The sequence below is a fragment of the Drosophila miranda genome, chromosome XL (assembly GCF_003369915.1).
Source record: "Drosophila miranda strain MSH22 chromosome XL, D.miranda_PacBio2.1, whole genome shotgun sequence".
Classification (NCBI taxonomy): Eukaryota; Metazoa; Arthropoda; class Insecta; order Diptera; family Drosophilidae; genus Drosophila; species Drosophila miranda.
Genome location: NC_046673.1, coordinates 16,797,470 through 16,810,774, shown reverse-complemented (window position 1 = coordinate 16,810,774; position 13,305 = coordinate 16,797,470). Strand labels below are relative to the sequence as shown.

The window sequence follows — 13,305 nt, the reverse complement described above, 5'->3', positions numbered from 1 at the left end:
TATATGTGTGTGTAATACACCTGCAGTCAAAGCAGCTGCCAAAAAATAAGCCAACTTGGCAGAACAAAAAGTTGTTTCAAGTCAAGTCAAGTCGGTTCCGCCTGACGGAGTTGCCTGTGAAATAACCAAGACGTGTATCGTAGACTCCTTTGAGAGCTCTTGCCCTGACATAGAGTTGGACGTCTTCAACGGGCCCTTCCCGGCCCTTCTTCCTACTGTTACTTTGTCTGGTCAGGGCCTGGCTGTATGTACACATGTATGTACATCGCTTAAGTTTAGGCGTATGTACTATACATATCCGACTTTATTTTGTAAGAGTCGGGGCTTGGCTTTGGTAAAAGACATCCCTCGTGAGAGTCAAGTGAGAATGAAAGTCAAGAATACGATACTATACTCGTATATTGTGTTTTTTGTTACTGTTCCTTGTTTTACCATCATTATAGGTTGATCTATGTCTAGTTTTTCTTTAAGAAAGATACAAGATGGAGATACATCCTTTAAATCTGGGTAATGATGAGAGTTATCGGTTTGCTTAAGATCAGATTGAGTTCCTATTCGTCAGCAGTGGTATATATTTCTTCTATAAGAAAGTTGATTCTTAATTCAAGTTCCTCAAAGAGGAAAATTATATTTTTTAAATTAAATTAAGAAGAAAAAAACTACAAAAATATTTACCCATAATTATAGCCATAATTATATTTGAAAAGACATTTTTCGGAATTTCTCATCAATATGTTATATGGCCGCAACTATCGCTGAAATCTGAGTAGAAATTGAATGCCACTTCCGTGCGAAAGCCTTGGTTTTTGCAAAATAATTGCCGAATTATAGGGCAATGAGAATTTATTTTGATCTTTTTACCAGCTGCAATGTGTGCAGATTCATGTATTCTCTGTGAGGAGGGCGAGCCCTTGGAAAGTTTACGAAAATGGACGAAGTGTTGGCCTCGACTTCTCACCAGAATCATGTGAAGAACATGAAGAACAGAGATACCATGAGAAATATTCTGTAATTACCTAATTCTGTCGTACTGGGTTCGGCATTAAGCTGGACTTTTCGTTGATAAACTGAAAGTAATACTAATCTGAATAGTAATAAAATAAGGAAGAGTTGAAATTATACCCAAAATTCTTAAGAGCGGTAACGTTGTGAGCCGCGGCCCTTGCCGCTATACTTTCTGACACGTGTTTGAGTTCTTTTCGTTTCACTAAGTGATTCATTCTAATGGCAGAGCTCCTTTGATTCATTTATCCGCTGCTGGATTCTCTAGTCCCCATCCATTCCCTGCCCGAAAGGAAGTCGCAATCAGAGCTGGCCACAAAAACCCATTCGGAGACACTCGATAAATATTCATGAGATCAACAAAGTATGTAGCTCCAAATGGGATTGCAATCAGAGCCCAGAACAGTGGCCGTTCTCACCCAGCAGACGAGACCCTACTGGCGACTAATTGAGACATCAATTGAAAAAGGTTCAGCCCGGAAAACACTCTCCATTTGGGCTACCGTTGCCGTTTCCAGAGAGACGAAAATTCAATTTCCATGAGCGTTCGACACGAACAAAAGACTCAAGGCACGAACTCGAACTTGCCACAAGGCAGCCAGCAACAGCCACAAGAAATGGTAACAGTTTAAAAGGTTCATTGAACATGGACAGCCAACAGCCAACAACCACCATGAACAACTTTCGAATGGCCTAACATGATGTTGTTTTTGTCGTTGTTGTCGTTGCTGTTTCTACAATTACCGAAACAAGATTGAAGACGCTTGGCCGGGCATTCGAAATGCGGGTGTATCCCCCATTCCCAGCCCCCAGCCCAACCACCGCCACAACATTCGCTTTTTTGGCCCTGAAAAAACACAACCGCTGGCCATGATGCTGACCAAAATTTCACACACAGAGCGACAGATAGACAGACACATCATGACCAAGACTTTGCCGGACACAATTACCGAATTTGAATAAATTTTTGTCGTTTTTGGGGGCTTTTTGTTTTACCTGAGCAATTGCCAATGACCACTGTGCTACTGCGTGGCAGAATCTATAAAAAGATGCTTTCAAGTACATTTTGTATTATTGAAATGTAAAAGGCTTCAAGAGTTCAAAGGAGAACTCCAATCCGCTTTTCTGGAGATTTATAGGGCTTCATTTTCTATTATTTCAGACTCTCCTCTTCAGACTCAATCTCCCACCTTTGTTGACTTTAAAATGTATCCAAATGCATGTCAATGGATCCTCATTAGCCACAAAATTGGCATCTTCTCTCATTAGGGATAGTGTGGTGTCCGCTGGGGCCGAGCAATTTGCCCCTAATTGAGACACAATCAATCACCGGGCAACCAAAATCGATACGAATCGAATTGGTTTGATTGGCCAGGACTGGATTGGATTGGAATGGGCGCTACACTTCCGTTGCCCCATTCATGTTGCATTTTCAATTAGTCCGCTCGCCGCTTTGTATTTACACGGCATTTACATTTCCGTGGTTGGGCCTGAACACAGAGACAATTTTAGACCCGAACCCAGACCCAAAAATCACACTCGGCCTCGGAAGATCGAGCCTCAAAAAGGTGAAAGCCACAGAAACGTCGGCAAGATTAGAAATTCTCTTTTATACTTGTTTGTTTGTGTTTTGTTTTCTTTTTTTTTTTTTGTTTTTTTTTCGGTGATAATCGTAATGGTTATTGCTATTGCAGGGGCCAAAGAATGCCCATTTCCTGTGCCTTTTTTGCGGCTCTTTGGCGATTTTCCATTTCCATTTCTATATCAATTTCTATCCGAACAGGTTTTCGCCTTGAAGATGAATTCCTCTTTCGATCAACTGTGGCCAGCTTCTGGGCTGGGCTCTAATGCTCCACATTCTAGATGGAATTTCGGTGATGCACTTGTTGCCTGCCCCGAGGCTGCATTTCCCGCTGGGTGTGTGCCTGTGGCCTGGGAAGACTTTGATGTGTGGTCTCTTTGTGTGTTTGTGGGGCCATTAGCCAGCCACCCACAGAAAGAGCTAAGCGTAGATTATGGGAGCGCATGGACCACCCTGGTAGGGCGAAGGGATTGTGAGTCAGGGCAAGAGGCTTATGGGAATGCTTTTGAGGGAAATCCGATGATTAATGAGCATGGGATCTGCTCTCCCAAGAAAGATGAATGATGCTTGCCCCGTATCGGATGTGGGCTCTGCTCCACGGCCATCCAGCTTGAGATCGATAGATGCGGCAATTGGATTCAATTAGCCAATTACACATGCCAATTGCCGAGGCACTGACATTTATAATTATATATATAAGCGATGCCATAATTTCCACCAATTTCCACAAGTGCAGCAAGTGCCACAAGTGCCACAAGTGGAGCACGGAAGTTGCACAAGAGACTGCCTGGGTTCTAGCCGTGATTATGGTGACGAGATCCAAGAGCCAATATCCAATTGCTAATTTGCAGTTGTCTCAATCAAAACGGAAGTCCCCCATAGGTGGGGGGGGGGGCCCAGCCCCAGTCGGATGTTTTCCAGCCCCAACACGGCTCTGTGCTGCTTCCGTTTTGGCGCCACACAATGCCAGAAGGAAGTGATCTTCCCCTCTAATCGATTGATTGCGAAAAGTGCCCCCTTGGCGCGAAAGGAGAAGACCAGATCTCGAGCGAGGCTGTGGTTCCAGCGGGACATCTAAGGGGATAACTGCACTCCAGGCCATCAGATCAGATTTATTCGGTCGAAACGAATTTGTCTAGCCCCAGGCCGCGCCCTGGCCCCTAATTAATTACGAATTCCACGTCACAAGGGGGCGCAACCCTGCGACCTCAATCCGAGCGTTTAAAGATTTATAAACTGAGAAAAAGCTTTTACAAATTGATTGTTGCCGCTAATGTCGTGGCCGTGGACCTGCAGGCGATCTGGCAACTCTGGCGCCCAGCGACAAAACCGTTGCGTAATGCTGGAACTTCTTCTCTTTGCGGTTGCCACATACATATGTTGGTATATTGTGGCATGTCTGTTCTGGGTAGCGGGACTCTGTCGTAGGCGGCTGCTCACTCACCGAAGTCATCGTCATTCTCGTCACCGTCGAGTGCCCCTTTGGAAGACCCAAAAGTGTGCATAATTCTTGGCTTTCTTCGCCTTTTATAGATCTGTTTTCGATGTATTTGCAATTGGTAATATTCACTACTCAACTATTTTTAGCTGGTGAGGGGAAGACGACCCCCCCTTCCGCCTGGTCAAAGAAATATGATACAAATTCGCAGTTGTGGCAGTGCTAAAATTTGCCGGCTCTACCCTAGAGTTCATTCTTGTTCGCATATTTGTAGATCGTCAACATATAGGCTCGTTGGTCTAGTGGTATGATTCTCGCTTCGGGTGCGAGAGGTCCCGGGTTCAACTCCCGGACGAGCCCGACAAGTGTATAAATTTTTTTTTTACTTTTTTTTTTTCTTTGGTATTGTTCTTATTTTTGTTGGTTTTTAATCAGCGGCCACAATCGCTGTCGCCTCGGTTTGGTTCACCCAAACGGGAAGCCATCGCGAAAAGTGCTCTCTGAGTCACCGTCGGCAGAGCGTCGCTGAAACAATTTGCACAGCGTGTGAACGGGAAAGTGACTCACAATTGGGCCTCCAAGGGGCCTCCCTCCATGGGTCACTCATCCAGCCAGGTTCGGAGCTGGGCGTTGAGTTACTTTGGAGAAGAATGTCAGAATTTGTAGCAACCGACGATTTGAAACTGTCTCAGCTAGCTCTTGGCATAGAGCTGGGACGCCTCCTGCGCCGCTTGTGGGGCACACGCCCCCCAAGATGAAGTTTGGCAAGACCTTTGAGACGCACCTGACCATCGAATGGCGACAGCAGTACATGCGATACACGGTGAGCAGCTGCTTTGTCCAGTTTTGCTGGCCAGTCCCCATCCGAAACTCGAATCTCGAATCTCGAATCTGCAGGATCTGAAGACGATGATCAAGCAGGGCGTGGATGCTGCCCGCGCCTCGGACACGTCGCAGGAGTACGCGACCGCGGCCTACTATCAGGCCTTCGAGGAGGCATTCTTCTCCGAGTGCCGGAACGAGCTGGAGCGCGTGAACAACTTCTTCATGGAGAAGCTGGCGGAGGCGCGTCGCAAGCATGCCACGCTCAAGCTGCAGCTGCTGGCCACCGCCCGGGTGCCAGGCCACACGGCCAGCCTCACATCGCTGGGCTCCCAGCGGACGGAGCAGGTGCGACCGGAGCCGGTCAACACCTCGGGCAGCCGTAAGATGATGACCCAGCGGCAGCTACGGACCGCCTACAGCGAGTTCTATCTCAGCCTTGTGCTGCTCCAGAATTTTCAGTCCCTCAACGAGACGGGCTTCCGCAAGATCTGCAAGAAGTACGACAAGTATCTGAAGTCCTCAGCTGGTGCGGACTGGTTCCAGCGTTATATTCCGCAGGCGGCCTTCACGGATCATCGCTCCCTCCAGCGCATGGTCATCGAGGTGGAGGACCTGTACACGTTCTATCTGGCGGCTGGGGACCGAGCGCAGGCGATGAACAAGCTGCGAGTACCGCCCCTGGGCCAGCCCACGCCGGCGCAGATGGTCTTCCGGGCCGGCCTCGCCCTGGGCATGTTCGTGATGCTCTTCGTGGCGACGCTGATCAGCTGTAGGTGGCCCTATGAGATGTCTCGAATCGAAGGGGAGTCCCCTCTATCACTGGAATCCCTTCTATCCCTTCTAGACTGGCGGCGACCGCCGTTGCAGGGCAACATCCTGGCGTTCATGAGCCTCTACAGGGGTCCCTTCACCTGGGTGATCTTCAACTTCTTTATGGCGGCCAATGTGACCGGCTGGCAGCGGTTCGGCGTCAACCATGTGCTGATCTTCGAGATCGATCCGCGCAGCCACCTGCAGCCGGCCACCTTCCTGGAGATCGCCTGCACCTTCGGCATACTGTGGACCCTCTCGATGCTCGGCTTTCTCTATCACGGCCATTTCCATGTGGCCGATCCGTTCGTCTTCCCACTGGCCCTGATCCTGATCATGATGCTGCTGCTGGTGGTGCCGCTGCCGATCATGAACTGGCCGGCGCGCTGGTGGACGATGAAGCTGTTGGGGCGCGTGATGACAGCCCCGCTGCACTACGTGGGCTTCGCCGACTTCTGGATGGGCGATCAGCTGAACTCGCTGTTGACCTGCATCGTGGACCACTACTACATCGTGCGGTTCTACGCCTACTCCTGGCTGCGGGGGCAGCCGGTGCCCCCGTACCTGAGCACGGACGTGCTGGTGCCGGTCATCTCCTGCCTGCCCGCCTGGTTTCGGCTCGCGCAGTGCCTGCGCCGGTTCCGGGACAGCGGCTCCAAGTCCATCAGCTACCTCCTCAATTCCGGGAAGTACTCGACGACCTTCTTCGTGGTGCTCTTCTCGACGCTGCGCGCTCGCACGGATGGTGTGCGCCACATACCCAGCCACGATCCCAGCCCCACTGATACCCCACTTGCCTCCCCGCAGATCGGTACGCGAACACGTTCGTCAATCCGTACACGTGGCTCCTGCTGGCCGCCTCCGTCGTGTCCACCCTGTACTGCTTTCTGTGGGACGTGATCAAGGACTTTGGCCTGTTCCGGATCTGGAAGGGCAAGCAAATCTTCCTGCGGGAGAAGCTCGTCTATCCGCCGGCCTTCTACTACTTTGTGATCGTCGAGAACCTGCTGCTGCGCTGGTTCTGGGTGATCGAGTTTGCGCTCCACCACCACGAACTGATGTCGCCCTACAACACCAAGACCCTCGCCAGTCTCCTCGAGATCACGCGGTGAGTGTGGCGGCCCTGCGACTCCCTTGTATGCTCCCTGCCAAGCCCATCCATCCAGCAGGCGGTTCATCTGGAACTACCTTCGATTGGAGAACGAGCATCTGTACAACTGCGGCAAGTTCCGGGCCATCAGGGACATCCATCTGGCAGCCCTCAATCCGCGGCAGGAGCGCATGCTCGAGTCGATGATGGACGAGTCCGATGGGGTGTCCAATCGCAGGCACAAGCCGGACGAACGCACTCGACTTGGCAAGGAGTACTTCTAGAGCGGTTACTCGTATGTGGCAGCTGCCACTGATCATGCCACGCGCTGTCGTTTCTTCTCTCCCCCACCCCCCTCTCTCTCTCGCCCTCTCGCTCTCCCTGGAGTCCCAGCTGTGTCCGTTAATGCTAATGGCCCTCTGCATCTCCGTCATCATCTTTAATTAATTCGTTTGTGCAAAAAAAGAAAAGGCAAGGAGAGCAACAGAGAGAGAGAGGTATGAAGCAGGCCTGAAGAGCGAGAGCGAGAGAAGGAGGGAGGGAGGGGGGAGATCGGATTGGATCGGATCGGATCGGGCACGCGCCAAACCGGTCCACCAGCTGCACCCAAAAGCAGCTCCCCAGATCCCCAGCTCCCGCCCCTCCCCCTCCCCCGATGTGTCTCCGCTGCGGTCATTCGGGCGCATCCAGGAGATCCTCATTGCGTTCGCCCGATCGCACGGATCCCCTGCTTGTGGGACAATCATCTAATTGACTCGCATTGAGCTTTGATTACCGAAGTAATTAGTGGGGGCTGTCGGGGCTGTCGGGGAAAGCCTTCTGGAGCCGGCCTGGAGAAAGCCAACAGAACGCTTCTCTAATTTATGACTAACTTTTGTTGTTGTTTCTGTTTCACAAAAAAAGCTTGCAAAATTCCTAAATAAATTTATACTGCAAAATTCTTTCGAAAAAAGGCGACAAAGAAAGGCAAGAGTTTTCTTTTTATAAAAAAAAATTATTTACGGCCCAAGATATTTCCTTATAAAAGTTCATTCTTTGGTTTTAGCCACAAAAATATATTATCTTTAAGCCACAAAAACTACAAACCGTAGAGGATTAAAGTCGCCGAGATTGGCTATAAATTTAATTAATTTGAAAATTAAAATTAATTTTTAAAATAAATATATTTCAATGAAATTCAAAATTCATTTAATAGATGTATTTTTAAGTGGTTTAAAGACATTTAAAACCCGAATATTTATTTTAAATTTAAGTGTTTTTCCTTTTACGATGACATTTTTCTGTCAGTGTAGCTCCTCCAAGGGAGGACACAGACTGGATTCATACGTTCATTCTTTATGGGGATTATTTTGGAGTCTTTTTTTTGACAAAAGGAAAGTTTTTAATTATTTAAGGAACCCAATGACATCTTTTTTAAGTCCCAGATGGATCTGATAGACTTATCCTCCATTTGTGTCAGGGCTAAGACCCTTAGAAACCCGTAAGCCAGCCTTTTGTTGGGGCCTTTGCCCAATCCCATCAGTGAGTCGTGCACTCGAGCATTATCGCATTAGTCTGAAATCGGATTAGCAATTATCCCGAGACATTCCGGGAGTACAAAGGGATGACTACCAAAGAACTCCCCCAGACTCTGCGCATCTCCCTGTCTCCTGGTAATTTGATCTTCCCTCCCGAGCGCATTCCTGGCCTCGTTTTGGGAACCCTGGAAACGGGGCAAGGGAGGGGAGGGGGAGGGGGAGCTGGGCAATCAGTCTGCATCATTGTTTACGATGATGATGAGTGCCGCTGACGATGACGATGACTGCACAAACAGGAGAGCCAGCCAGTTATCCAGTTAACGTATCTTTCACTCGAGTTATGTTTTTCTTTCAGTCGCAGGCCTGGGCACGAGTCAAACATAAATTTGCCATTGACTCCTTGATGTTGCAGTTGCAGTTGCAGTTGCTGTTGCTGCCGTTGCGGGTAATGACAACAGCAATTTATGCGACAACAGACGCCAGACCCCAACGCTCCAGTGGAAAGGAGACGGGTAGACAGAGAGCGAAAGAGAGAGGCCAGGACGGAAGGAGAAAGGCAGAGAATGAGCCTGTTGCTATTATTAATTGCCACTGCCACCGATGCTGCTGCTGCCGCTGCCACCGATGCTGCTGCTGCTGTGTCAATTAAGCTGCAACATGAGTGCAGTACTATGCTCGTGTGCGCGGGTCCATGCGGCCGATGTGGCACGATCTTGGTACAGTTGCACACGCGCCAAAACCAGACCGAATAGACAAACAAACAAACCAAAAGGCGAAAGCAAACAAGCAAAGAACAGCCCCACTGATGGAGCCCAAACAAACAAACAAATCCCAATGCGATACCAGCCAAATCGAGTCGCGTCTTGCCAATAAGGCGACGGACTGCCAACAGGCAACTGGCCAAACAAGGCCCAAACTACTTCGGGGCCCAGTTCAGCCAGAGAGGGTTGCTCCCAGACTTCCGAGAGAACTTGGCAGAAGCTATAGAAAAGCTAGGTAAAAAGGGGAAAACTATGTTGAAAAGGTATGCCTTTCAAGGGAAACCCTTCGACCATTTGGTTCATGGCTGGGGCAACCCTCAGAGGCCAGTTTCCATATAGATAGCCTCCATGTTGGGCTGGCAAATGGCGCGTAAACAGCCACGAACAGGAAAGGATTAGGATATATCCTTACGGAGCCATCGCTTCGATATAGTCAAGAAGGAGGACTTCTTTTAGCGTTGCATAATCATAGCACCCTCTGGAAAGGGTAGCCACATCAGACAACAAACAGTCGACAGGGAAACAGGGGGAAAACAGAGGAAAAGACGAGCGTACAAAGTCCAAAAGTCTTTTTCGGACCTGGCTGAGTCGTTGGCCCTTTCAGCCAGCTGAGAGCCAGGCTCGTGCTAAATTTAGCCAAGGAGCTGCAGCAGGATCTGTGGAGCAGGGAGCAGGGCAGAGGCAGGGGCCACTGCCAGTTGCACACAAATGCAGGGGGCAAGCCGAACAGCAAACAACAAACAACAAACAGAAAACAGAAAACCAGTTTCTTGGAGTTGGCTCCTTTTCCTGGTTTCATGTTTTATGAGCGCGCGGAATGATCCCTGCTGCTGCTTGCCTCGTACCCCTTTTATGGAACAGCACGCGCCTGTTCCTGCCTCTCCGCGGCTGCCCCTTGGGAGCTTTATCGCGAACTTCTTGGCCGCAGCGGGGATTTGGCCTGACGCAGCTCATAAATTTATGTGGCAGCCTTTTGATTGCCTTTCTGCTGCCGTTTTTTTCTTTTAACTCCGACTCTCTCTCTGTCTCTACCCTTTCTCTACACGTCTCTCTCTCTTTGGGCTTGTTAATTTGTGCACATAAATTGGCTGGCAGCCAAGTTCTAAGCCAAGTTCTCCATTCTCCTGCCCAAGGCTCGTACGAGTATCACTTTTGAAAGTTTCGACTGAAAGCCAGCTGCCCCTTTTCGGTGTTTCTTGTTCGGGTCTTCAGTCCTCAGTCCTCGGACGTCAGTCGCCAGTTTTTTAGTTTTCAGTTTCAGCTGCCAAGTATTTCAGTAGATCGCTAAGTCCTGCAAAAGCAGATGGTTCCATTTGCAGAAAGTGGGGATTAATCAGTAGAAAGACAATTCGTTGGGACTACTGGAGTGAGGGCTTGTCCTTTTCAGATGGAAAGGACCACCTTTTGGGGTCTAAAGTGGGTGCTTTTGTTTTGAAGATCCTATGCGGGTCTTTTCCCAAGTCGAGGGTAGAATCAATTCTCTTTTGTTGGCCCCCCAAAACGCCGCTTGGCCTCCGCCTGCTCGACTGCTCGGAATTGGCGGATTGGCCAACCGATCTATGTAGATCATTGCGCATTTGTGGCAGTTGGGCAATGCTTTGGGCGACCTTCCTCTAACTGGGCAGGGCCACGCCCCCACTGCGCCCAGTTGCAGCAGCCGTATAATGAGCTGTTTTCGTTGCTGTGGTCGTTGCAGCAGCATGAAGCATGGAAAATTGCAAATTATGTGCTCGAGCCTCGGGGGGGGGATGCAGGGGGCCAGCGACAAGTGCAGCAGCTGCCAATTTAATTAGCTAATCAAAACTGCTAGTGGAATGTAACTGCAACAACAACAAACCCCTTAAATCCTTAATATTCTTAGATCTTAAAACAAAGCATTTCTCACCTTGAAGGCGATACGTGGGGCGGTTCAAGGGGAAAAGGGGTGCTGGGGGAGAAGCACACCCTAAGCGGATTTTTTTTTCGCCAGTGCGTGCTTCTCTTTTGTTTAATGATAAGCTCCCCAGATCGGCTACCCATCCCCCATCTCCAGGCCCAACTCCAGCTCTTCTTGGCTTGGCTTGGCTTGGCTTGGCTTCTGTGGCTTTTGGCGCGAAATTCTCCTGACCGCCGCGAGTGCCACATAAACAATGATTTTCGAAAGGGAAGGCATGGGGGAAAGGGGCAACCAGAGGAGAAACTGGCCCCCAAAACAAAAGCCGCGCCAATGCAGCTAATGGCCCATGAAAAAAAAACAACAACAACAACTATAAAATCCCAATAAGAAGATATAGCAGAAGAAGATGGGAATGGGGATGGGGATGGAGATGGAGAAGCATAAAATGAAAACGAAGCAGCAGCAGCACCTTCAGCCTCCAGGTCTCCAGTGGGCCCCCATCATGAGCATTGTGGCAGCAGAAGAACCCCAACGAGAAAGGAAAAAAAACAACATCATGATCTGCCCCCGCTCTACCTGTCTCCCCCCACCCCCACCCCCACCCCTCCACCTTCTTTGGCAACCTCAATAACAATATTTTGTTGTTGTTTTCGCGTTTCACTTGATTTTCTACCTTTTTGGCTGCTGTTGCACGCTGAGTTTGGAACAGCGACAACATGGAGCAAAACTCGTTAAGTCTGTAAACGTGTTTTTTTCGTTCGCTTTTGTACCTTTTTTCTCATTTACGTGCGGAGTACAGCGAGTAACGCTGTTTCTTCGTTTTCTATGCTGATCTTAACGGCCGCCATTTTGTATGAAGCGTCTGTCTGGGCAAGCAGTGCTGTGCTGGGAGATTTCTGGTTTTTTTTTGTCGTCGTCGTTTTTGCCTAAGTTTGACTCAAGCTGGGACCCCGAAGCTCCAGCTTTGAAACTTGGCTGGCAAGAGAGCGCGAGAGTAAAATTCCCTTTGTGGGATTTCTGGCTCGAGCTTGGTTCAAAAGAGAGCGCGAGAGATACATATGCTTGAGAGCGTAAAATTCCCTCCTGGGTATTTTTGGGTAATTTGCTTGGACACTAGAATTGAAAAAATTTCTGGTTTCAAAAACTTCACAAAATACTGATCTGGACATCATGGAAGGTATTCAGCAAAATGTCCATCGAAATAATTATAGTTTAAATAAAGAACATCGAAAAGTGCTTCGTCTTAAATAGCAGCACCCAAAAGTAGGCAACACTTTTGGGACTCACTTCGAACACGCTCGAAATGTCCCAGCCGAAAGGCAGATAGAGGGAATTTCCCCTTTGAGCTGCCGTTGGCACTTGCGCCACTTCGAGGGGAATTTATGCTCGAAATGTCCCAGTCGCAGTCGAGAGCGCGAAAGAGGGAATTACCCATTACGAGCCGCCGTTTGAGCAGGCCAGGCCACTTCGAGGGGAAATTGTGGTCGCTGCTGGCGTTATTACCGCTCAGTCGACGCCGTTGCGCAGTCGCCGTTTGCCGTTGCCATCGCAGCTCCACAAAATAAAAAGAAACAATAATTTTTTTTGTGCTCTGAACTGTGTATAAAACTATTAGAAACAAAAGCCAGAATCAAACAACAGTGCTTTTTTTATACGTGTGTCTGTACAATTGTGTGTGTTTTCCACGTAAACGTGACATTAAAATCAAGAAAACACCGAAAAACTCCGTAGCTTTTCCCCAAGCTGGGCGAAACCATCAACACCTTCAACACACTTCAACACGAAGCCAAGAAGAAACAACAACAACAACCGAAAAAAAGTTTAGTTAAGTGAACGCAAACAGGTGCAAAACGAAGTAAAAGAAGAAGAACAAGAAGTGGAGGAAAAAAATAGAAGCAGCAGCAAAAAGTGGTAGCAAAGGGTTTGTAACTTCCCTTGCGGGCTTCTTCTTGCGGAAGTTGCAACAACAATAACAACAAAAACAACAACAACCATGTGCTAAAACACACACACACACACACACGGGGAATACCCTTTTTGTTCTGTGTGCGAAACGCTTTCAATATGGATACGGTGGCCATTAAGACAGCACTGCCGCATGCCCCATTGGCTGCCCAACAACAGCAACAGCAACAGCAGCAACAGCAACAACAACAACAACAACCAATGACTGCCCAAACAGCAACATTGAATGCCAAAAACAATATCGGGGCATTTTTTCAGACCTGCAAGGTAAGATCTCGATCTCGATCCAGAACGACGAACCGCGAACCGATTTCATCAAAGGTCAGCCGGGTTCAAGCTCTGCAACTACATGGCCATAAAAAGCATTTTCTCGAATCTCTTGAACTGTCAACTGCCGCAACGACAACCTTTGCCCACACACTCTCCCACTCTCTCTCCC

General features: G+C 48.8%; 2 protein-coding genes and 1 non-coding gene across 5 annotated transcripts in view; all 3 read left to right on the top strand.

Moving 5' to 3' along the window:
* The window catches only part of LOC108160864, a 48,804-nt gene that overhangs the window by 14,654 nt on the left and 20,845 nt on the right, over positions 1 to 13,305 (top strand). The window contains exon 1 of one of the 2 annotated variants that reach the window (XM_017295146.2): positions 12,414 to 13,133. The exons of the other annotated variant lie outside the window; for it this stretch is intronic. Coding sequence (XP_017150635.1) covers positions 12,966 to 13,133 — 168 coding nt within the window. The 5' untranslated portion in view covers positions 12,414 to 12,965. Of the gene's footprint in view, positions 1 to 12,413; positions 13,134 to 13,305 lie in introns of those variants that run through there. 2 annotated transcript variants of the gene reach the window in all.
* Positions 4,311 to 4,382, top strand: Trnap-cgg. Its single transcript has one exon. It is a non-coding gene; the product is annotated as a tRNA-Pro (tRNA).
* Positions 4,675 to 7,706, top strand: LOC108160885 (xenotropic and polytropic retrovirus receptor 1). Of its 2 annotated transcripts, none has more exons than XM_017295157.2 (5): positions 4,675 to 4,845; positions 4,920 to 5,616; positions 5,692 to 6,402; positions 6,465 to 6,765; positions 6,827 to 7,706. In XM_017295157.2, exons 1-5 carry the CDS (start codon positions 4,777 to 4,779, stop codon positions 7,029 to 7,031), a joined length of 1,983 nt encoding a protein of 660 aa, XP_017150646.1. In that variant the 5' UTR covers positions 4,675 to 4,776; the 3' UTR covers positions 7,032 to 7,706. The 2 variants fall into 2 exon arrangements, with proteins under 2 accessions (XP_017150646.1, XP_033241992.1); XM_033386101.1 differs by having other exon boundaries at positions 6,824 to 7,706.

Bases quoted from the DNA above. Each gene is read 5' to 3' on its own strand.
- LOC108160885 (XM_033386101.1), top strand. From the start codon at position 4,777: ATGAAGTTTGGCAAGACCTTTGAGACGCACCTGACCATCGAATGGCGA. The intron at 4,846-4,919 runs GTGAGCAGCTGC...TCGAATCTGCAG, and splicing joins AGCAGTACATGCGATACACG to GATCTGAAGACGATGATCAA. The intron at 6,403-6,464 runs GTGTGCGCCACA...GCCTCCCCGCAG, and splicing joins GCTGCGCGCTCGCACGGATG to ATCGGTACGCGAACACGTTC.